Source organism: Apis cerana, linkage group LG12 (genome assembly GCF_029169275.1).
Source record: "Apis cerana isolate GH-2021 linkage group LG12, AcerK_1.0, whole genome shotgun sequence".
Classification (NCBI taxonomy): domain Eukaryota; kingdom Metazoa; phylum Arthropoda; class Insecta; order Hymenoptera; family Apidae; genus Apis; species Apis cerana.
Window position 1 is genome coordinate 5,821,835 of NC_083863.1, and position 25,652 is coordinate 5,847,486.

At 36.7% G+C, this 25,652-nt stretch overlaps 1 protein-coding gene across 4 annotated transcripts in view; it reads right to left on the minus strand.

Annotated features, from left to right (window-relative positions):
* Nucleotides 1-25,652, minus strand: part of LOC133667033 (disks large 1 tumor suppressor protein-like) — a 132,607-nt gene that overhangs the window by 59,414 nt on the left and 47,541 nt on the right. For all 4 annotated transcript variants that reach the window (XM_062082715.1, XM_062082714.1, XM_062082716.1 and 1 more), the window contains exon 3: nt 5,728-5,859. In XM_062082715.1, the coding sequence (XP_061938699.1) occupies nt 5,728-5,859 (132 nt within the window). The remainder of the gene's footprint in view (nt 1-5,727; nt 5,860-25,652) is intronic.

A 25,652-nucleotide genomic window follows, 5' to 3' on the forward strand; every position in this document is an offset into this window, starting at 1 on the left:
TTTATCTCTCTGTCCCGCTTCCATCTTCCGTCGTGCACCAAAATGTCGTCGGCCGCGAGTGCAACGGCCTAGGCGCGAATGATCGCCCGGCCAGATGAAGCTGCAATTTTCTGCACTGGTGCCGCGGGTCTAACGCCCGAAATAAATCGGATTTTCCGCGCGGCGCGACACGGAATAGGAAAAAAACTGGCGTGGAAAAGGTGGGAAGGGGACACGGTTAGGCACCGTACAAGAAGAATTAATCGTAATTAAAACAAACGGCGCGGCGTAAATAATCTCGTGGATGCGAGTCTCGCGCCGAGTTTTTCTCCCGAGTTTTTTCGATTTTTCCAGAGTTTGGACGAGCGAGCAGGATTATAGGTAACGATTCTGTCGAAGATGGGATGGATCTAATCTTACCACCGACACAGTTTCTACTAGTTGATACTATCAAATTGAGTTCCGAGATGTATTCGTGTATTCGTTAATTTCGACAAAGTTATATTACTTTTAAAATCTTATTTGCTCGCGAGTAACCTTTGAATAATTAAACATCCTGAGTGTCTTTGCTAATACTAGTTTAATTTTGATTGTACCTCGAATCTGATCGTACTCAATTTGACTGAATGAATCTGGGATGTCCTGTGTGCATCAAACGTGTCTCTCCTCATAATCCGGCCATCAAAAATTTTCCCACACGATGCAACGAAATTAGCAACACGCCTCGCGTCTGAACAGCAAACGATGATATTTCAACTCGTCCCGTTGAAGCCGCAAGAACAAAGTTGTTTCTATATAAAGTTTACTTGCCCTAAAGGGTTTCATTCGCCTCTTTTGTTACTTCAAAGAAGAGCAAACCCCCGCAAACTTATCAACGTCGGTGTTTTCGTACTTTAATATTTCTCCATTCCTTCTGTTTTCCCAGCTATTTTATTTCCTAGAGTCGCAATTCCGAAACCTTCTCCATCCATTCCGATCCCGTTTACTCGTATTCCCTTCTTATTACAGCGCCATCGTGCTTTTTATTGATTTATGAATCGATCCACCACCACTCACTCTCCTTAGTTTCTTCCCCCTTCCCCTTCCTTTCGTTTTTCACGCTTTTCCCTTCGCACCAATCCTAGTTTCCAGTAGTTTTACGGCGAAAAGTAGACGATACTCTCCTTCCCCCCTCGTTCTTGCCTCCAGAGATGGATTCTTTCTTCCCAGTCCAGTTGGAGAAAATTTTTATCCGCCGATCGATGGACCCCGACCTGAATTTTCCTGAAAGTGGCGAGAGCAAGCTGATTTTCGAGTTGCGCGAGCGGCAATAAGCTTAGTTTTTCCGGTTCGCGTTTAAACACAAATCTCGTCCGTGTTTGCCAAGGAAAACACGTTTATCGCTCTCGTGGCCGATTCCATTAGGAGGGACGAATGCGATAACGAAGTTTGCTCGATTCGTTAACGTTTCTCCGATCGAGAGATTGATAAGTTTCTCGACGAGTGATCGAGATTCGTATCTTCGACGACGATTTCTTTAATGATTAATGATTCCTTTCTTTCGCTTCTTCTTGGATTGATCGATAAATTTGATACGATTAAGATGCAATTATTTTTTTATCTTTTTTCTTTACTTCAATATTCCAAGTTTTGAAGATTTCAAGATGAAGATAGTTAAAATCAAGTTATTGTTACAAAAGAGAAAAATGAAAGGAGTAATATATGTATGAAAGATGTATAAATGGAGGGGATAAAACGGAAACCGTTGTTGATCGATTATTGCGTAAACCTGATCTAAACTGGTGCACGTGTGCGAGGACAAGGAGGATTTGTCAGCTGGTCGTGTTTTGCAATGTTACGTCCGATGCATCCACCACCAAAGTGTAAAATACTGCATTGTGTCTATGTTCCACGTCTATATATATATGTTCCATATATTGGGTTGAACATTTACCTCCATGGAGACTCCAATATTACCTTACAAGGTTTGGCAAATAGATTGTACGTGACCAATTATTTTCGTATCTCTCTTTTTCTTTCTCTTTTTTCAATTTTATTAAAGCAAAAATACGAACGAGTTGATTTCTCGCGATAGTAAAATGTATTGTATTCAAATTTAAATCAGAATTTGTAAAACTTTTAATTAAACGTGTCGCAAATTTATCACATGTGAAACTAAGTAAGAAACAATAGATACGGATTACGAGATCAACGGCCTGGTTTCCTTTAATTAAGTTTCTTTAGTACAAACTGCTTTGCATACCTGTCTCCTCGAGAAAGCTAGTCCTGTAAAAACGACAGGATCTTAAATCTAAATCCGTTCAAGTTTACATTCGTTAAATAAATACGTATAATTAGATGGGAAATAAAAGTTGACAAATACGAGCCTAGAATTTAAAAATTTAAATTTTTAGTGATTACGAGAGATTTTGAAATAAATTCAATTGAAAAATACAAAAGGAAAAGAGTACTTCTCTTCTGTATCTGCAATTGACATGGATTCTTTTCATTTAAGAAAATCAATTTCTATCCAACCTCGAGAAATCGATCGAATAAGAAACGTAACTTAAGGGAATTCACCATTTCTAAAGGATTTCTAAAGAACAAGAGAAACAGAAGAAATCGAGAAAAATCACGCAGCAGATAAGTAGACGTTTTCTCGTAATCTGGATTTCCAATTCTTTTATCCTACAAGCTATAATAATGAAAGATTAGAAACGTCCATGTGTATGTATTTTCAAGTTTTTCCAATAACAAGCTCGTTAAATACACGTTTTCTCAATTCAAATCGAAGAAGAAAGATTCTCGAACGTTTGCACAACTTATCACCATAATTTCAACCTAATCACGACAAACGTTTATTATACGTTTATATCAATCTTCTCTCGTTCTATCCCACTCCACGAATTAAAACACTTTTCGACTTTAATCGCTTTCGAGTTCTTTAATCCGCAATCTATCTAGATAATCGATAGGAAGCTGATATCGATGATAACGAATGAAAGAAGCGAAGAAAGAGAATGATAAATTGAGAGTCAAAAACCACTTCAAAATGACCGTATCTTGAATTATTTTCCAGTTTGCTGACCAAGAAAGAGTCACGATTCACGAGCAACTTCCATCATCTTATACCTTTGACAAATTTCACAGAAATCTCGTCAAACACGCAATTCTATCTGCTTCGATATTTGTTATTAAAACGCCTCAATAATGAGGGATGCTCCTTGTTCCTGAAATAAATTTCAATAAATTCGAAAAAGTATTTTACGTGACGCGTTTATTATATTGTTCATAAAGAAAATACGCGAAAGAATGGAGAGATTTTTAAGACGAAGCGTGAGCGATTCGAATTATTCTTTCGACGAATTCTTGCGACACGAAAACATTAAACGCAATTAAGATTTAGTTGTTCGTCCGGAGAAAATGAAATCACGAGAGCTGGCGTTTCCCTGGTGACTTGATTGCAACTTCAGCACCGTGCCGTTATACAACAATCATCGTGACATCCGAGTAAATTAATTTAAAATCTTTTCCTGCCAGTTCTCAGATTAATTATTTTTATTCGAATTATTCTATTCTTTCCATTAGGCTTGAATATTTCTCCTGTTATATGACTTTTAAGATAAATTTAAACAAATTTGAAAACTTGGAATAACGATTCAATTTAATTTAATTTATTCAGAATTAGAGAAAATTTAAAACGAATATTATGATTAATTGTAGGAACATGTAATTTCAAATCGCTATTAGAAAGCAATTTACACACAATAATTTTTCATTAAGTTATAGCTACAAACGATTTTCATATCTCGATGAAATGAAACGCATAAATAATTAAAAAACTTATTTTTCTAAATTTATAATCCCGGTTTTCAATCACATTCAATTTCAAGAATTTCGCAATTATCAAAAAGGATAAGCTTATACAACGAGAAAGTTAAAAATCGACACGATCTTTGCCAATCAACACCAAACACTCGAGCCATCCTCCCAGTCTAAATACTCATTCCATATCGTTATTTCAACCGGTTCTCTAAACTTGTGTTCGCAAGTTGTTGGACGTATAGCACGGCTACACGTTTAGTTCCAAGTTGTAACCTTGTTACGTACTTAGCGTTGCCAACGTGACGCGTAATTCCATGGGCATTGGCCAGGAAATCGCTGCAACCACGGCAACGATACGCTGCAACGATCTCCTTCGAATCATTAATTATCGATGCGTTATCCTCATCGATACAACGATAAACCGTTTCTGGGAAGATACGATTAGAATCGAGAACGCGCGTCGTATAATTGCTTCACTACGAAACGATGCAAAAACTCTAATCGAACGTAACGTAATCTAGAGATCTTCCAGCTTTCAATTTAATCATTTTCGAAGCAGTCGCGCTGCTGAACTATGAATTAGAGCTTTTCTATGCAGCGGGCAATGAGATTGCAAGCTGAATTATTTGCTGCTCGCAAATATGGCTGGAATTTCGTACGAGACGCATGGAAAATGAAATTGCTTGAAAAAAAGGACATACTCTCTCTCTCTCTCTCTCGAATACGATCTAAAAAGTGTTACGAGTTTGAATTAAGTGTTCGATCTCCATGATTGTATTCATTGTAAAAATTGAAATTCGTCGATTTGTTTTAAATTTACTTTAACTCGATTACTTTAATTTACTTTAGGCGGAAAGGCGTTAATTTCAGGTGTTTCGCGTAATATTCTAATCTCGTTAAGTACTTAGCGAAGCTGATATGACGTGTAATCTTGTATCCATTGTCCACGTCACCGATGGGACTCTGGAGGCAAGGGGTTATCAGCACTAACAGGCGAAGCGCGGCATAAGGACAACCTATACACCCGACACAGTTGCAGATGCACCGACTAATCTCCTCCTGTGCGAAAGCATTATGCCGTGTGGACCGAATAGGACAATCTGCTTCGCGAACAAACTTGCACGGTTACACGCTCGGAAGCTGGGAATAAGAGAGGATAATAGAAATAAAAATTAGCGCGTAGATGTGCTTCTCTCCAGTAAATAATCTTTGATCGTCGTTTTTTAAAAATATGAAAAGTGCTTGCTGAAAAATTTTATTCTACGAAATGTATAATTATTCGATAGGGAGTGTCAGAAAGTATCTGAAAAGATGGAGAGAAAGTAAATCTTGAAATCATTGGGAAGCATCGTTTAAATGAAAGATTAAAAGATATTATTTGTTCTCGCCGTACGTACGTAACGTCCAGACTGATAATAACAAAAGGTTTCTAAAAAGGATCGATACCAAGAGAATCGTACACTCAAAGAATACGATGAAAACCTTCCCCTGTGTTCACAAGAATCCTCGATTCCTTGGATTGAAGTAAAAACAAGGCTCGATATTGCCCCTCTCTCCCCCCTCTCCCTCCACTCTCTTTTTCTCTCTTTTCCTCCGCCGATCGTACAAAGCCTCGGTCAAAATTTCGGACGAGTTTTCATCTGAAAGAGGATGCGAACGGAATGAATCGCGCGGTAAGAGCGCTTTATTCCGAATAACAATGGCGCGAGAAACGTTCGAGAGGCAACGTGCCAGTTCCGATAAATAAGATGAGATTGAACCCGAGCATAGAGAATGGGATGAGGTGCAGAATCTCTTTGAATCTTCCATGAATCGCCGGAATTTTTCGGATTTTATAAAATATCGTCGGGATATAAGAAAACTGATTTTACCGGGATGGAAGTCGAACGAGCGGAAAACGCTTTTTAAGGTTATTCGACAAAATATTTTTAACGAAACACTCACCCAATAACGCCTGGAAGAGCCTGCTTTTGAAGATACGGATGACACGCTCGATGGCCAATCGTAGCTGCTTGTCCTGAGGCCTCGTCAATTTCGCGTGATAATCCTCGAGGAGCTCTAGAGCTCTGTGAGCCTCTGAAAAGAAAATTAAGCTTTAAGATTTTGAGTAATTTGGGTATCCATTGGGTATCCTCTCCTTGATCCTTCGATGGATTATATAATAAATGAGAAAATAGCGATCAATATCATTACCATCAGAAATATCACGTTGAGTATTTTGGAAATACTTTTTGGAAAAATAATAGGATAGAAAAGTTCCGAGTTTCAATTTTAATGCTTATTACGTTTAAACGATGAAAGAAACTTTTGGAATAATCAAATACATTTATAAATCGAACTCGAGATATTATCATCGATATTTCTTTAATTACTGTTTTCCGAAAAAAAAGAAAAGAATATAACATTATAGATATAACACATTTTATTCACAATTTATTCAGTTTAATAGATCGAAAAATAAAATATTTATTGAATAAAGCATACAAATAAAATGCAATGAATGTAAAGAACGATTGTACAAAGCAATGGAATACAATATGAATTCAATATGAATTCATTATAATCACTGAATTAACGTTCAGTGCATTCAAGTGCGTGCACTCCGCAAAGTGTAAGTTAATCTCCATTGAATGTTGTGTAAAATTAATACAAATTTAAGTGATAGCATAATATGTCTCTGCATAAAATTAAAATAAATAGTAGTGCGTGATTGTACGTAATATCGCGCGCCATCTATTAAAATGTAAATCGTGCATTTGTTTTCCAGAGTAGACAAAAGTTACGCGCATAAAGAAACGAGTAACAGGCACATACGTAAAATTTCAAGAAATAAAAGACACAGGTGCACAGGTGCATCTGATCTCTGAGCGCAAAATGACAACAAGGATGTCTCGTGTACGTGGAATTCTCTACTAGAAAAAAAATAATACAGAGGAGAGTTGGCAACGAGGAATCCTCGCACCGAGAATTTCCCTTCGCATCTTCGAATTTTATGGATCCAGAGTAGAAAAATCGTTTTTTTTTAATAAAAAAAAGAGAGAGAGAAAGAGAGAGAAAGGATGGAGGAGATAAAAGAAAACGCAAGTATAGTTAAAATACATGGAACGAATCGACGAACATCTGCAAACCATTCTCTCGCCATTTTCTCGCCATTTTCTGTTCTTGCATTACTCCCGGTAAGAGGCAATGGCGATTCCATAAGAACAGAGAGAACTACTTTAGAATCCTATATGCATTCAGCGCTGATTCACAAAGAACAATGCAAATACCAGAGGACTTCCATAAAGATAATATGAAAATAATGATCTCGCATGATCATTCCCTCTCTAATACTAAAAATACTAAAAAAAAAAAGATACTCTAAAATTTAATTATTCTTTTCGATTTCGTACGAATGTTATAAAAACTTGAATTCCATAAAAATTAAAAGATAGAAAACTATTAGAAAATATCCGTCTCAACGTTTAAATCCTCGGAACAGGAAGTATTAGAGACTTTTTTTTTCCATCCTCGTTTCTTAATTCAAAACTCTTAAAGAATTTAACCACCATTTATTCTTCTCGTCGTGAAATATTCCGTGCACAGGGAAAAGCTTTTACTCCAACTGTCCTAGGGATTTTCGCGTAGCAAGCATTGTTGAAAATCTGCAGATCATCTCGACGATTTCCTTCCGGATAGTTCAGACAGTCGCGGATGAGTGGCCGGCGCACTTGTTGATTCGTACTACTTCCTGGGTGAATTCTAAAGTTCGAGGAAAAAGGATCGATCGGATCTCTCCCGTTCGTACGTTTTCATTCTGTTTCCTTTCGAAGAGTGCCCTCTTTTGTTCGTGACACAATGTGGATAGAACCAAGCCACGCAAATAACGATATAAATATCTCGATCGATGATAATCTTCACGAGCCTTCATCACTGTTCCTTCTTATTCTCTTTCTTCGACTCAACAAACTCCTTCCAAAATATATAAAAGTTAAATATAATCGAGAATTTTCTTCGAAAGAATCGACCAATCGTCGCGTGATCTCGTGATGTAAGAAATTTGATCAATTGAAATCAGAAGCTAACGCGTTTAAAGGATTGGAAGATTGATTTTCCAAAGAAGATGATGATTGTCAAATGAATTTTGTACATTTCATATAGAGCAGTGAAACAGCACAACTGTTTATTTCGTGTTAAATTTTATTCCAACGTGATCAGACGACGAGTCATCGACTTTAAAAGTAGCGCGCGTGTTAACAAATACCTCAAGATCGTTAATTAAATCGTTGGATAGAAGGGAGAACAAGGCAATTAAAATTGGAAGCCACGATATCCAAACGCCGCCCGAAAATCCATCAAAAGTCACGTCATTACTGGGAGTCGACTTTAATGAGCATCTTGTTAACGATGTTCTAGACGACATGGTTATCGAATTAGGATGGCGAACACTCGAACACTCGACCAACGATATCACCTGACAGAACACGATAGATTCGCGTAACCTAAGGATTAAATGTAAATTCGTAATTATCGAGCATACTTAATGGAAGGGGTGATAATGAAGGTATTGTTTCGCGGGAGTGAAAACCGTGAGAGACATAGCTTTAACGTGAAAATCATTTTCCAAATAACTGGGATCCTTCTAACCAGCTGGGTTAATTATCATTAACTGTTCTGTTAAACGCTAAGAGGGCAATTATCTTAAATGCCCCATTTCGAAAACAACCTTTCTCGAGAACAATTGCAGACAATTCTTTGCTTCTAATTTAAAGTCTAAAAATAAAGAAAAAAATAAATTTTTTTTGTGGAGAAAAATAAAAGTAAACGCACTCGAAGGATATTTTTGATTGATATTGCTATCAATTGAATTTTCCAATGTTATTAATCCATTTGATGGAAGAAGAATCGATGATAATCCATCCATTGGTCAAATTTCTTTGGTCAATTTGTGGACTTCTCTGAAATCCTAAGTATTTGCCGTCCAATTCATCAATCTTAAGGGGATGAGATTTTTATGGCGAGATTGTTTATTGCGAGATTCGAGTGAGGGCTGAGTGTTTGAGATTAGGGTGCGAAGGAGGAGTGGATGATCATTCGGAAGATTTGGATGGACGTGACCAAACACATTCTGGAAATGTGTGTGTACTTTTTCTGAAGGGAAAGAGAAAATATTATTTGTTCCATAATTTTCAATTTTAAGAAAAGTATATCCAATTTTACATATTCAAAATCACACAATACGATATCTCTTACATCTTCGATAATATAAAGTGCAAATTATCGATTCTTAAAAATTTACAATTTTTTCCATTGAGATTATGACAGAAGCTCGAGAAGCGACAAACCGATAAATCAAAGAAATTTACGCGAGTGATATACGCGAGAGTTTGGAAATGAAAGCGACGACCTACAAGAGTAAAAGTCAAAGTGGCACTTTGATTTCTGAAAAGCCCGGCATACGTGCGTGTAACGAGCGTTCCTTTCCGAGCGATCCATTTTCGCGTCATCCCGGATACATCGTAAAAACGAGAAAACCACTTTCCGCGTAAACAAAAAAAAAAAAAAAAAAAAGAAAAAAAGTCCAGACGGATATGGATACTCTATACAAAAATGTATAGACGTTTCGTGGAGCGTTATAGGTAGCTTCGTCATAAAACTTAAATCCCGTTGGGTGTCGATAATGCGAGAAAAATTTACATAAATCCGTTTAACTGCACGTTAAAATCTGTACATAAATTTATATAAACATTATTCTTTACGCGCACCATATTTTATGGAGGAAATATACATGTTTATGTTCCCTGTGTAAAAATTTCGTTTCAAATATTTCTAATCTCGAGGATCAAGATCTTCGAAGGAGCAATCTTGAACAAGGAAATATTTTCTATACTCCGATTTTAGAATATCTCATTTCGAATTTTCTTTGGAGAAAAATTTCCAACATCAAGGAATTGAGTTACTTTGAAATAATAAAATATAAAGTAATATTTTAAAATATATTTCTATCGTCCAACTCTTGATTTTTAAATACTTTTGATTTTTAAGAATTATTTTAAAATACACGGAACAGTGATTTATTAGGATTATAAAATATTCAAAAGAAGCAACATTGATCCAATGTTCGGTAGTACAAAGTGTGTATACTGCTTCCTCTCGTGAAAAGATGAAACCCTGTCGTCCCGGCATGTAGTCGCGTTTCCATGTAGTGGATCGTGTGTGGCTCAGCAATAAGGAGAAAATTTCTCAGGGGTAATAAGGGAGCAATGGGTGAGTCATCTAGCTTGGTGAAGCAATGAAACTATGCCAAGTACGACCATTTATCTCGGCTTTATGATTCAGGTGACTATTTCTTCCTCGGCTACGTTGTCTTACACGTGATCTCCCTAATAATTAACAAAATTCTTTTCTCCCTCGAGTATACATAATTTTGAATAATGAAACGTGATTCGTGAAGAGCATCGCGTGTCCTTAACTTTCGAAATCTGTTTCGTCTTCTGTTTGCAAAATTCACAACTTTTCCTTTTGAGCACGAAATAAATTCGAGAAAGACTTAATTAAAAAAACAACACAACTGGAAACAAAGCGGGGGGAGGGTTTTAATCAAAGCAAGGAGATATAAAAAGGACGAGATCTTTGCGAGGTAATAATACGAAATTGAGGAAACGTGAGTTCGTCGTTGCTCCCCTTTTCTCCTCCTTTTATTTGGAAATTAGCTTATATGGATTTGGATCGTGGGATTCAATCCAGGTTTATTTAGGTGAGATTGTATCTTCGCGAGATAGGTTTGGGAATTATTGAAGTAAAATATTTGGACAATGACTATGTGTTTCTTGAAACTTAATTTCTCAAATAGTTTGTGATTCTATTATGTCAACATCGTCAACTGCATCAGAAATTCAAATTTCCTCGTAACATCTCGAGCTCAAAATTGTGAGGGATTGTAGCTCGAGTGAGATTGCCCATTACTTTACCCGTAAAACTTGAATAAAAAATTTTTTAAAAATAGTTTGTATCGTGTTAACCAACAAATAAAAGTTACTTTTCGCGCATCATTCGTAAGGAAAGAATCGTAGCATGTATCGATAATTTTATCCGCGTTAAAAAAAATAAAATTGAGATTACGAAAATTACAAAATTTACAATGTTTTAAACGTTTCGTCGTCGCAGTGATTGTAGGAAACATGGCCGAGACACGAGTGCCGTAATTCACTTCGATAATTAGCGTGCTTTAATTAGACGCACGTCGGCGAAGAGGAGGGAAAGGCGTCCTTTAATTATTGCGTGCGAACTGTGTCACCGGCGCACGTGCTAATGAACGACGAAAATAATAGCGCGGCGACCGTCTTCCTTCGTCTGTTTCCGTTCTTATGGTCGTGTCTTTCGTTTTAATCCAGATCCTGAATTAACGTTTCCCAAGAAAAGCCTAAATTAATTTCCGCGTTCCGTTTCCTCGAACGTTTCAAATTTATGCGCCACGTTCCGTGGTGCGAGCGTTTCCTTATTTTAATAACGCTGGGAAATAATAATATTCATAAATTTGCACTTTTTTCCCCCCTACACTTGGAAAAACGTCGCATCGCGTTACTTTGAAACTCTATTCTCTCAGAAAAATAATTTCAACTGGGAAATTAACGATTAAAGAAATGGAACTTAAATAAGTAAGTCGCTTTGTTCTTTTTTATTATTAAACATCTCCAAGTCTATTCTTATCACAGATCTTTTCATCGAGGCAAATAAATTTTTATCAATTCGTATAAATCGTTCCACCTTCTCTCCTGCAATTCGATTACCCGAGCGGGCGAAGTAGTAAGCATCGAAATTTATCCGGCACCGCGTGCTCATCTCACGTTTGTCAGAATAACGTACAGCCCATACTAAACAGCCCAAATATCATATGGATCCCTTCTACACGTTCGAGAATATATATATAAAAATACGTAGTACGTAAGAAAGAGGATATTTTTCGGGTTAAGTTTATACGAAGGCAGGATACACGCGGAAAACCGCACGAACCGGAACATCTATCATACTTTATGGGGCCGTGTACGAAACGTAAATGGGAACGACGCCCGCCATTTCGAAATCCTGTGAAAAATAGCGGTTGAAACGTCCCTCTGACCGATGATCCATGACATCCTCCGACGGATACACGGGCCAAAAGGAACCCCGCCATCCCTTTAAATATCCTCGTAAATTCGACGAGAGGACGGCGCATCAAACGGAACCCGAGGACAGGTTGAATTATTGTTTCGGATATACCGTGAATAATCTTCGACAAAGATTCGATCTTAAAGGTAATCGAAAAGGGATTGAACTCGTGCACGGAGGATAAATCGACTCGAAGACTCGAGACTCGAATCAATTCTTCGACCCCTTCCCCCCGGGCAACGAGAATTCGTGGAAGAGAGAACGTTTAATCCATGCCATCATCGTATTATCCGCCGCCTAGTGTCTGCCGCGTAAGATAAACAAGGGAACAGCGGAATACAGATTTTCGAAATTTACGGGCGGAATAGAAGGGAGGGAGGGGCCTGTAGTTCTGGAATTATGGAAATTTCGAATAATTGGATCTCATCCCTTTCCCTCCCCCTCCTCCTCTCTCTCCCCTCCCCAGGGAAAACATAGCGTGAGACAAATGCAGGTGAACGTGACTCGGAGATGCATCGAAATCCGAGAAATTCGTTTTTCCGCGAAGTAGCAACTGTTTTACATGATACAGAGATGGAAATACGCGTTAAAAAAATTGGTTTACACGATGAAAAACTGTATCGGTTCCTTTTTTTTTTCTTGTCGAAAGAAAAGATATGGTGAAGAGTATATATGGTTATTTGCCATCGTCATTCGAATCTCGATTGATTAACTTATCAGGGAAGGAAAATTATAGGGATGAAAAATTGTGTTGGTTTCCTCTTGTCCGAGTAAACAAACACCTAATGTTTTTCTTTTAAATATTTTCCACGAAGTATATCGCGTTCAGCGTTAGACAGGGATGGAAATATACGTTGAAGGAAATTGATTTACAGGATGAGAAATTGTATTGGTTCCTTTTTGTCGAAAGTGAACAAATAAATGGAGATATATATCCAGCATTTCCAAATATTCCACGTATCTTTATTTACTCTTACGATAGAATCTTGTTTAATCAATTGATTAAGGAAAATTGCTATAGGATGGAAAATTGTATTGGTCTGTTGAAGAGGAACAAATAAACAGAGATGCATTTTCGAATATTCGACATATCGTCGATATATTATAAACAGCTTGAAAGGATATAATTGAAAACATATTTGTACACATTCTAATATAATAATTACGATAAATGCGAAAGGAGGATGGATCCGATTAATCGAGATCCTATTATAACGTGCAAAATCTTCTTGTATAATTGATATTCGAATAGGCTGTATAGATAGAATGAATATAATCGTTTTAATCCTAAAGAATTGTTAATAAATAGATAGAATTCGATAGAAAGCAAAATGGAACGAGCAGGAAATAGCGTATACGAGCGCGTAACAGTGAAACCCTCTAAATAATAGTTTCGTGCTGAATCCTTTTAATGTTTACTGCTTGTTATTGCATTTCATTAATTTCTTATTTTGCTTTTCCCATTCTCGCGTTATTACCCGTGAGCACGATTCGATAGAAGAAACAAAAAGAGAGCAGATAATCTTCGAAACATTCGAAAGAAAATAAAAGAAATTTTAAACGAATCTGCGAATCAAATATTTTCGCGCAAAAAAAATATAAATATATGTCGATTTTAAATTAATGATCAACGATTTTTCTTTTTCCTTGTCTTCTTTCCTTTTTTTCCGCGTCTTCCAATATATCGAAAGTACATCAACGTTATAGCTTCTCTTCACGGAAGCTCTACTTCATGCATTACTAAAAAGATCCATTTGATAGGCCGTCATTTTCATTGAGTGGAAAGTAATTCTTAACCTGCATAACCGGGATGAAAATCAGAAGAAAATATCAAACCTTTTAGTCGTGGCTCTAGTACTAGATGGAAAAAAAGAAAAAGAAGAAGAAAAATTAAAGGTAATAAATTTCCTTGGGGGTCGATAGGCTGACGTTAAGTCGAGATAAAAAAGTAATTCCGTTCTCCTTAATATTCCATGCCGTTTTTTCTCAATATTTCTCTTTCGTCATGAACGATGACTGAACCTTTAGAATATTTGAAAAATCGACCGGTCAAGGATGCAAAGGAAACAGGAAGAATAACAAGAAAATGAAACAATTTTCGTAACAATTTTCATTAGGGGAAGAAGAAAAGAAAAACTGTACTTGTAAAAACTTAAATAAGAACATCGAAGATTATTCTCTGGAAAAAGAAGAAAGAAAAAAGAAAAAAAGAAAACAAAAAAAAAAATACTTGCCATGAATTTTAATTCCTCCTTCTATACATACACGTTCTATCTAACAAGTTTTACGTGGTTTCCGCGAGTTTTCTAATTAACACCGTTTCAAAATGAAACGCGAGCAACGTGACTTATTAAACGTAATCAATTTAACGTAAGTTTCAACTCGAAAGAAAAATAATCAATGTCGGAAGAGCACAAAGGGAAGAAAAAAACGAGAAGGCGTAAGTTGAAAGGAAAGAAAAAAAAAAAAGATGAATACCGACATTCCACGTAGAGAGAAAGAATTTTACGTTTCACCCTTAAAGTTCTGCACGTTACCGCTGTCGGGGAAAGAAAACGGATTCGTGACATCCAAGTCGGCTTTTCCACTTGATGCTCTCCTCCTTCCACCCTTCCACCATCTTTTCCCTTCCCTTTGCGACTCTCTTACTTTTCGCTTGCTATTATCTAACTCATTTGTTCGTCACGTTCGTACATATAGGAGGTACATTTGCATCTCCAGAGCTCCCTACGTTTAAATTTGCATGAGCGACGTATCCGTAATTTAGTATCAGAAGTTTCATACATTCGGGCATAAATTATACATATACGGCACGATGAATAAATATATCGCTAAATGCGAGTATCAGTCATCTTTATATACTTATATATCGATACTCGAATCAATATTTAAAGGGTAGAGAATTAAAGATGCACACATTAATTCATCCAATTTTGATTTAGAAATAAAGGAGGATAAAAATGATTAAATATGGCTACGTATAATGTCGATTAAAATTATTACTTTCTTCTCTTGAATGATGGATTAGCACAAAGTTTTAATTAAGCTTTACGTTAATGGATAAGATAAGCTTATAAGCAATTTAGCGGATGTAACTGTTGTAATCTTTCCATTTTCTACCGTCATCCTGTCCCCATAAAAATCATAAATTATCCTCTGCGAGATACGAAACGAACGTTCTTTATATTATAATAAAGAATCAATCAATGTGAAACAATACACATCTTAAACAATAAATAAAGACGAGAGGAAAACTTGATAAATTATTTCCATATATACATCCATAATTAAAATTGAAATTTTCCATTCTCTTTTTAAATTTCTAAATTAAACGTGAAGCACCTTTTCAAAGTTTTCTAAGATTTGGAAGAAAGTGATCCGGGAAATATAAACGGATAATAAAAATCTTGAGAGATTTTCTGGGGTCTTTACTTTTCTAATGGTTCGTAAATTTTAATCCGGTGATCAAAGCGATCGGTAGAACGAAAATATCCTTTAGGATAGCATCGTGATCTCTGATTGAATATCCAAATCGATCTTTACTCGGACGAATAGATTGAAAAAGTAGTCTTCGATAAACCCAGTCATTTCGTAAAAAGTTTTATCGAAGGATATGAATAACGAACCGTAACTGATTGAATGAATGATGTACGAATTGCTTTTTATACTCTCCACCGTTTCATTATTTTGTCAATATCATTATTAATATTTTATCTCTAATAAAATATTACTCGCTTATTACGAACCATAATAATAATTTTGCACCTTTCTCCCCACTTTGAAGATGAATCACAATTTGGTCACAATGGAATAAATTAGTTATCCTTGTTTTCAATTCGATAACGGGGAAATGGGGGTGAAAATTCACGACTTTCGACAATTTTAAACTTAATTTCCTTCCCGTGATCATTCTCTGATATACGCGAACGGCAATAAAGAACGGTGGCAAGTAGGCACCGAAGGCGATCGTACAAACAGTGCCAATTTAATCTCCATTCTGCGCGCGACAGCTGAAACGATCCTCCGCCCACCGAGTAGTAGTCGTCTGGAGCAACCATAGCGTGAAACCGCGATAATCTCAATGTCCATTTACCCCGATCCCATTGTCGGCCATTGCAAACGTCGTAAAGACCAAATACCAACACATTTCGAGTGATTCTTTTCTTTTTTTTTTTTAAACGTTTGATCCATTTTCTATTCCTTTTCATTTTTCTGCAAAATTCGTGTCTCTTCCTGAAATAAATTCATTTCACAAGTGGATTTGGAAAGGACGAGGCGTGATTAAAATATAATTATCACGTGTTCCCAAACTTTCTTCGTTCTCGATCGTTAAAAGTATATTTCTAATTGCAAATAAATTTTGGAAATGAAACGATCGATATAATTTCGACTAGAATATATTTTATTTAGTTTAAATGTTCGGATTTGTTCTATTTATTAAGAATTTGTAATATCTTTCGAAATTTTCTCGATAATGAATGAAAAATATACTCTAAAAATTTGTACGGAATGTGTTAATAAATTTCTTGGAAAGACGTGAACCATGAAATTAATGAATAAAAGATATACATGTATCACATCATAAAATATCATATAAAAATATATTTGCCTTATATTTTTCCCAAATTTTCCAAACAATCAAATCCTACGTATATGTGCACGCACTTCTAGCTGAAAGAGCTAGAAATTTCGATATTTTAATCATCATTCCAACCAAATATATCCCAAATAATCGATATAATAATCGAAGCTCAAAAATATCCGATATATTCAAAATGTTATCTACTATTAAAAAATCAGCAAAAAAAAAACAGCAGATTGAAAACAATTCATTTCATCTAGGCGTTCGTTAATGTTATAAAAATAGAGAAATATCAAATTTAAACGATCAACAAACATCACGTTTCATTGTTAAAAATCAATCGAAGAGATCGGATCGAATTTTCAGACGAATGTGAAGAAATAAGAGAATATACTTCTTCGAATAAATTATCAGCTCATGAACACTGAACGTACATCGAAAGACACAAAGAATCTCGGCTCGTTCGTTCGATTACGTTTCGAGATATAACATTTACGCGTAGACGTAGTTTAACTGCTTCATTATGCAAAACCTTTCGCTATCTTTCCCCTAAATAAGTTTGGGTGCCGTATTAATGTCCGTTCTCCTCCAGCGAGCTCGTTGCTCGTTTAGCCCTCGGCCGCCTTAAAATAAAGCTAATCTCGCCATTCCCCAAACTAATACGGAGAATACTCGGCCGCTTAAGGAAACTCTCGGTACAGAGAGTCTCGTGATCGTTTGCGCCCAACTACGAAAACGTATTTCACACTGGAAACGGATTCGACCCATTGCATTCCCTCCTTTTTGCGTAAAGTACCGTGGAAACTTGCGTTCAAGTATCGTAATGTTCGAGTTTAACGTTCTCCGACTAACTGGCAAAGGAAAGATCGAATTGATCCTTGCGAGGATAGAAAGGTTTGCCATTTGAAATTAATCGCGTTTGATACAACGTTACGAATATTAAAACTTTTAAGCAGTAACACGCTCTTACGTATTGCCATTCTTATTTCGATAATCCTTTGCCACCTCGTGTTTAAAATAAATGATGTCGCGAAGAAATGTAGAAAATAACTAATGACCAAATCGAAGCTAAAATCGAATAGAAAATCCGAATGCGATACAATTGAAGGGGAAGGAACGATTAGAAGAAAGAAAAAAAAAAAACTTACGATAACGTTCCAGATAGAGCACCGTGGGCAGATAACAGCACATGCCGTTATCGCCGTGCACGTGGGCGTACATGTCTGGCTAATTAACAGACGCAAGCCCCGCAGGTAACGCGTACGTGAAAGTGTTGCCGTGAATGCTTAACAGAACGATTCTCCTTTGTCAATTCGCCGATCCACTCGACGATCCTTCGCCGGAACACCCGGCTCCGGTTAATCGCGGATGCATGGTCGGTGACGGGAGCAGCGTGTGTCCACCATCGATCGATCGATCCAATAATCTCCGGATCGAGATCACAAATTGACGCGCTATTGTACGCAACAATCGTCTCAATCCGCTCGTTAAAACACCTTTTTCCTCTTCCGATCCTACGAGCTTCGCTCCTCTTTCCAATCACCAGCCGACCAAGAAACGTTCAAGTACGCGGTCGACTGTCTGCGGAATTTCGTCGACCGATTTTAATTGCGAATTCGAGGATTTGATCTCGACGCGGAACTTTTACAACCATCACTAACCATCACCTTGCTCGTTCCACCAGCTGGTGGAAATTCGAGAGTAAACCGAGAGTTGCAGAACTCGCGATCCTCTGCGCGATGTCTGCGAGATAAATTCAACGTGGAGAAATTAAATCTGCGTTCCAGGGGGAGACGACGGACACGCGGGGGCAGTGCATCCGCTTCATCGCAACCTCCTTCATTTTTTATTTTTTTTTCGTTCGAACGAGTTGAAAATTACACGCGACAGGAATGTCAAACTCCGCGGTCGTTTTTAACCTGAGTTTTTTAACGCCGAGGAACGCGAGACGATACACCGTCGATTTCCCGTTTAATCCTCGCGCACAGGGGACATAATTTTCATAAATGAAGCTCCGTTCGTTCTCCAAAAACGGCCGACCGAACTATTTTCAATCGATAATTTCGTTACGAGGATTATTATCTCGTTTCGTATCAAGCAAACTCGGTATAAAACGCGACGCTATAATTCGTTGTAACGGGCGCGATGCTTATCCGATAACATTGATAAATAATCTCTTCATGACTAGGTTTTCGAGCCGAACAACACGAACGCTTCGCACTTTGAAAATACGCTGCTCGATGGAATGAACTGCCGGTGTGGAATGATTTACGCGTCTGTTTTGCTCTTCGCTCGTTTCTCCTGTTTATCGATTAAGCATAATAATCAACGAAGAACGGTGTAACTTAGAGGTGGAACGGCATCTATGGCGAAAATGGAAAATAGAATCGATGAACGGTGAATTGGAGTTACAGTTAACGCGATTTTCCCGAGAGGCTGGTTATGCAATTGCACGGAAAATGGTCGCAGTCAAGTGCATTCATGATGCCAAACACGCGCACGTGACTGATCCGCCTAAACCAGACACGCGATTTATTTGAGAGGTGAACACCTGTCAACGAATTAATTGCACCCCGTTTATGACGATTTCTGCGTTTGTTTTTTTTTTTTCCCTCCCTCCTTGTTTCAACTTTTTGAATCTATTTTTATTTTATTCCATTTTTTTTTCTATTTCGCATTCGCGTTTATTCATTTCGGATTTCGGTATCAAAACGATATACGAACGTTGCAATTAGAATTTTCAGTTTACAAGAACTCAGCGGTTCGATCGATTTCCATTTCCACGTCATAATATCGAAATTTCATCGTTCGCAAAAATGAATTAATTAGTAATTAATCATCGTTAAACACGAGCGTTTCGCTCAATGTATTATACATCACCTGTGACCATGTAATTTTTCGAACGATTTTTCAACCCTTTTTTTTTATCTTCTATTTAATCGAGAAGTTGGTCTTTGAAAAAAGAAAAAAAAGAGAGGGAGAGAGAGAGAGAGAAAAAGTTGACGAAATTAAAAAAGTTCTCCTTTCACTTCGTTAAATATCGATGTTAATTACGAGTTGGTTTGAATGGGCAGTTTAGATCCAGGGAGCCCTTCGAGTTTAATTGTTATTCCGGTTGCCACGAAACGTCGAATTTCTCGCAACTTCCCCTCCGTAAATATTAGCTCCCGTAAGTGACAAACGACAAACTTATTCAATGAAGCATCGCACGCCATCGTGATGCGCGGATCGACAATTAACTATTCACAGACTAACGCCGTTAATCACTAGAGGACAATGGCAGTCAAACTCTAGAATTCCATCGAGCACGCGACACGAATTTCACGTTGCCGCCCTTATCCCCTTTATACTTGATTTCTCGGCACAATGCGTGCAACGTTCGAAAAATTCGATCGTTTTTAAGATGATAAACGACTAATACGCGCCAATCCTCGTTCGATATATGCGGAAAATTCATCCCATAAATCTATCTTCGATCTTTATTAATAGGATACCAGTATACCGGAATCTTTCGTACGTTTCACAAATACGTAGTATACGTCGATTGTTTAATTTTTCACGAGCGCGAAGAAGAGCGAAACGCTCGGTTATTCGAAAGAAACGATCGATTAGTCGTTTAAATATTTGTTGTTCGTCCAAAATTCTCGTTCCTCCGAAATTGTTCTAAAATATTACACGCAGTGTCATAAATAATTCACGTGCTTCCGAAAAACCAGTTTTTGATAAACATGCGCGTAGTATAACGTATGTGTTATCGAATATAATGGTGCGGTGACTTATTCGTGTTGTTCATGATGGTATCTTCGATGGTACAATTTTTTGGCACATTAGAGAATTATGGAATAACGCATCGCAAGTCGCAAAAGTGATTTTAACACTGGTGGCACTGTTCGCCAAAGTTCAAATGTCAAACTCTACCGCGAATCGTTCATCGCGCACACAAGGTACGAAGAAACTTGTTAAACTCGAAATTCATTTCGTCGAAACGGACCATCGATGTTCAGAATGTCACGAATGGAAACCTTTCCCCCCTCGGTATTTTCAATATTCACGTGAATGTGTGTATATCGATAACATCAAAGAGAAAGTATCTAGCTCGAAAAATCAAGATCGAAAACAAACACACGTTCGATTAAATGATGCAACTCGAACAAACTACTCCCGATGGATATCGAAGAAATTCATTTTTTCGAAAAAAAAAAAAAACACCACCACCACCAGCACCACAACCAGCACGATCGAATCGAAATATTTCTCTTTCGCGTCGCACTTTGATCTCTCAAAAAAATCTTTGATCGACTCGACTCGTTATCCATCCAAAGAAACACGCACCGTTACTTTCCTTAATCGACACATTTCACAGAGAATTTAACAAAGGGAATGCACACAATTCGTCGAACACAATTTCTCTTTTTCTTTCCTCCCTTTCAAGTTCTCGTCGAAAATTATCGAGATAACTCGTGAAACCAACTGGAAATGATCACTTGTCAAACGTTAAACAAAACGTAATCGCGCAAACTTTGTCGAGATGATTAGCACGTGAGCCAGGAGCGTGGAAGACATCATTCTTTGCGCGACATTCCGTGGTTCCACGGAGAGGAAAAGCGGAGAGACGACGCACATGGAACGCCCGCTCGGAGCGGCTTTAACCCGCTGACTGCCGGAGTCGCCCCTTTTCCAACCCCTTGACTCGTCCCGGACCGCCTCCCAAACCCACCTCCCTGTCCTCCTCCACCTCCTCCATCCCGCCAACTTCATCTACGACCTCTACCTTTGCCCGTACCTTCGCCAAATCCTTTCCTCCTACGAGCGCACGTATACACGCGCGCACCTATCGTGCCAAGTATTCGTGCGCCTTTTCATTTCTCCCATTAATAACACGGGCCTTGCCTCCACAAAGGGGGAGGGGAGGAGAAGGAAAAAAGAAATTGGCGACTTGGCGGACTGCTTGCGCTCTTTTAAATAATTTCGGGCTTGGAAATAATTAGGAGGTTTAATGTTCCGGGAATTGAAACTCGCGTGGGAGAAATATCGGGGGGAGAGAAACGATTTTTAATTAATCGTTTTTAAGTTACTTTAATGCGCTTATCGAGCATTTATTAATTTTAAGGCTTTGTGGATATTTGATGCTGACGCTCAAGCGGTACAGAGGCAGTGGTTGAATGAATATGAGATGTCTCTTCTATGTTTGAGTGATGCTAGAACTAATATAATAATTTGTAATAAGTAAATATTTTAGTAGATAAATTGATGATAATTGAAATATAATGAAAAGTAAATAGATGCAATTATGATTTTATATCAACGGAAGGTGATATGAATTTTTGACGAGAATATCTTCATGTTCTTTTTCCTCTTCTTTTCTTTTTTTTTGTTTGTAGTAATTATGAAACGAAAAATATGATATCCATCAGTTCTATTGTTAAAACGTTCCATCCAAAATTTCTTCGTTTTTAAAAATATTTCTGACGCCGTTAAAAAGCTACATAAAACATTTTTTTAAAGCGTCTGAAAACGATCTAATTTATTTGTTCCAACAAGGAAGTAACGATTGAAATAACGAAATTAGATTTTTTTTTAAACGCAGCGCTTTTAGTTTTTGAAAAAAAAATCGATTGAATTACAAAGAATTCTATTAAAAGCATTATAAAACGTGACGATTCGATAAATTTCTTTAATACATTCGTATGCAAGAGTTAACGGGATTTGAATTTTCCTGTTTGAAATTAACCTTAAAGTAAGTAGTATTATAAGATACTTGGTCAGGCATTAACCGGTAAGAGAATTCATTGATAGAAAACACTCGAATTCCATTCTTTCTATTCTTTTTCTTTCCCTTTATTATGTTTCTCTTTCTTTTGACTCGTTACTTTTACAGTTCCGCAACATTAATGGATAGTATTTTTACAGCTCGATTCCGATATAAACAGACGTACATTTTACTTAGCTGATGCAGCTAAAAATCACAGCGGAGAGAAATATGGCTTTTCATGTTCAAAGTTCATGGATTAAACAAAAGTTTTCGCAACGATAATTTCGTTATAATTAACGAAGAAACGATTGCGAAACAATTACGAGTGTACAGAAATTTCCGCGCGATTGTACGAAAATTAAAAAAAGCGCGGAGAGGGATTCAGAGATGGGAGAAAAAGAAACAATTTCCCCATTGGAATATATCCAAAAATTGGAAAATACTTTATAATGGATGCTCGTGCTACGTGTTTTAATTGTTTTCCACTATACTTTCGACGCGATCGTTGATCGAATGCACGCGTGTAATAGGATAAAACGCGATGGAAAAGAGAATCACGATTTCTATTCGTATTTCACCTCTTTCTCTTTCTCGCGCGCGCGTGAATCCCTTCTCTTCTTCCATTTCGGCTGGAAAAGCGGTGCGAACGAGTAATACAGGATGAAGAAAACGAGATAAAACCCCATGAAACGAGAAGACGATGGAAGAAAGCCATCCGCGAATCCGACATCTCCTCGCTTTGGCTTTACATCTCTCTCTCTCTCTCTCTCTCTGTCTGGTCGAATCCCGCTTTCACGTCGGAAGTCTTCTTAACGAGAGTAAAGAAGAAAAAGAGGTAGCGCAGGATGGGGAATATCCTTCGGGGACCTAATAGCTTTTTACGCCTTATTACTCATCATTACGCCTGGCAAGAAAACGATCGATAAAAAAAAGAAGCACGCTTGTCCGATACGATCGACCGATTATCAATGGTGTAATGGAACATTGAGTTTCTTTAGAGGTTGAGAATTTTTTTCTTTTTTTTAAATTGGCAAAAAGACGAAAAATAAATCGATCGGATAGATTTTTCCATCCGAGAAAATTAAAATTAAATGTCGGCTTTATATACCTGAACTCTTTTTAAAAAAATTATCTTTATCTTTCTCTCAATTTAAATTTAAAATTGTGAAGTGGCAATATACTCATAAATTATTCCGAATCATTTGGAACCGATGAATAAAATTCAAAAATTTGAATTAAATTGTCTTAAGTAACAGCATAAAAAAGAAAAAGAAAAATTGCGTATACTTATTGGACAATCGATGCGATGTTTTAATAAGATTATTTATTGCGAGAAAAGAACCACTTGGTTTAACTCGAAGTTAAAAGTGGAAGTGCATTCGAGAGGATCGAAAATAATCCAAACTACAGAGTAACAGAGTGAAAATAATTTAGCAAGGGATTTCAGCTGTAGTATTTTTCCAAGAAAACACTTCGCTTCATTGCGAATACACGTCGAAACGCAACAAATTGAAATTACCAAGGCTCTTGATTCACTCCTGTTGGAAACGGTGCGCGGTATAAATCGAGCGCGAGAGAACTGCGAAGATTTCAATGCTTTGGAAATTCCGTATATCGCTGAATATCATAAACTGGGATTCCTGGACAATAGTATTTGCCTAAGTCTAACTAAGCTTCCATAATCTCTTAACCATTCTATGGTTGATTTCAGGAGTTGTGAAACAATTTATAGATACAACAAACGGAGAATACGTACCTTTTCAGCACCTTATGCATTCGAATCCGCCAACAATTGTTAAACAATACATCCCAAATATAAACGATGTTTATAATTCAAATATCGCTAATCTGGATACACATACGGGTTTGTCTCTGCTCCCAAATATAAATCCTTTACACAATTTTACATTTTAAAGCTATTTCTGTCCTATAATAAAAATGTTATTCCTTTGTATTTTCACCGTTATCATCGTATTTATCAGACGGTGATAAAAATATTCATTAAAAATTAAAACATGGTATTTATTCCATATCGCGTTTACACGATGTGTGTAAATATTTTCGTTTATGATAAAGTGTCGTCAAGCGAAAAGTCAATAAAAAATTGCATTACAGTTTCATTGTTGCTAAGTAATTTTTCTCCAGTTTAGGAAAAAAAGGAGGGAAATTAAAAAAAAAGAAAGAGCGAATAATGGTACGAGGGAGCGAAAAAATGAACCGATTTGAAGAATCACTCGAACGGTAGAATGATGAAAATCTCGATTCTCGAGTGGGGTAAATCGATCGCGCGCGTCTCTGCGAAACGTCGAATTCCTAATGGGGTATGAATTCTACTCCGCTCCGTTTCTTATCATCGGGGGAGGAAAAAAAGTCAAGTTTCCTGAATATTTGGCGGAATTCCGAATGAAAGAGACAAAAGAAGAAAACTGCCGAAAAAAAGAAAGAAAGAAAGAAAGAGAGAGAGAAGTCTGTTGCATCTCTAACCGAGCGTGAACTGGAAAATATTTACAGACTGGAAAATAAAATATCTGGAAGGAAAAAAAAAAAACTTTATTCGACCATTATATCCTTGACATTGCGCAATCGTGCAACTTAAAAGTTAAAAAAAAAATACAAAATTTTATTATGAAATTTTGTAAAAGTGAAAAGTAAGTCGTAAAATATCGTTTAGAATTTAATTTAGTCGTTTTATCATTTATAACGTGTTTTAAGATTTCGGTAAGGATTTCGAGTTAATTTATAATTAAATCTTTTAAGTCTTGTTGAAATAATTCGTGTATTAATTATGGGAAAATGGGAGTTAGCTTTCGAATTCTATTATTTATCATCGAAACTCAGTCTTGACTCGAATAGTTCAAGCGGATCCGCTTATGACTATGCCAATAACGATGAACGTGCAGTAATTACTAATTTAATTAGAAGGATCGTTAATTATACGAACTTTAAACTCTCAAGCTTTTCACCAACTCTCTTCAGGGACATAATTTACAGAAAAAATCAAATTAATCTGATTTTTTTAACACGTGTAAATAAATATAAATCATTTTTAATCGTGCTTCTATATATAGAATTAATTTATCGATTAAAAAGTAAAAAAGTTAATGAAAATATTATAAGAAACGATTGCATCGCAAGTTTTAATTTTAAGTTTTAAAATAGATTCGCTCAAAAATCTCCATTTCAAATTCCAATCTTGCATCCGTAAGAAAATTAAAAATTTCTACACCCATCTATTTCGCGAAATTGCGATACACTCGACAAACTTGTCGTAAGAAACTAAATAAAGATTGAAAGAAACCTAAAGCAAAGTAAACGTACAAATATTTGTAATATTTAAAGACCGAATGCCTAAATGAACACGTAATAAAAATGAACACGTAAAATAATATAAAATATAGATAAAAATAA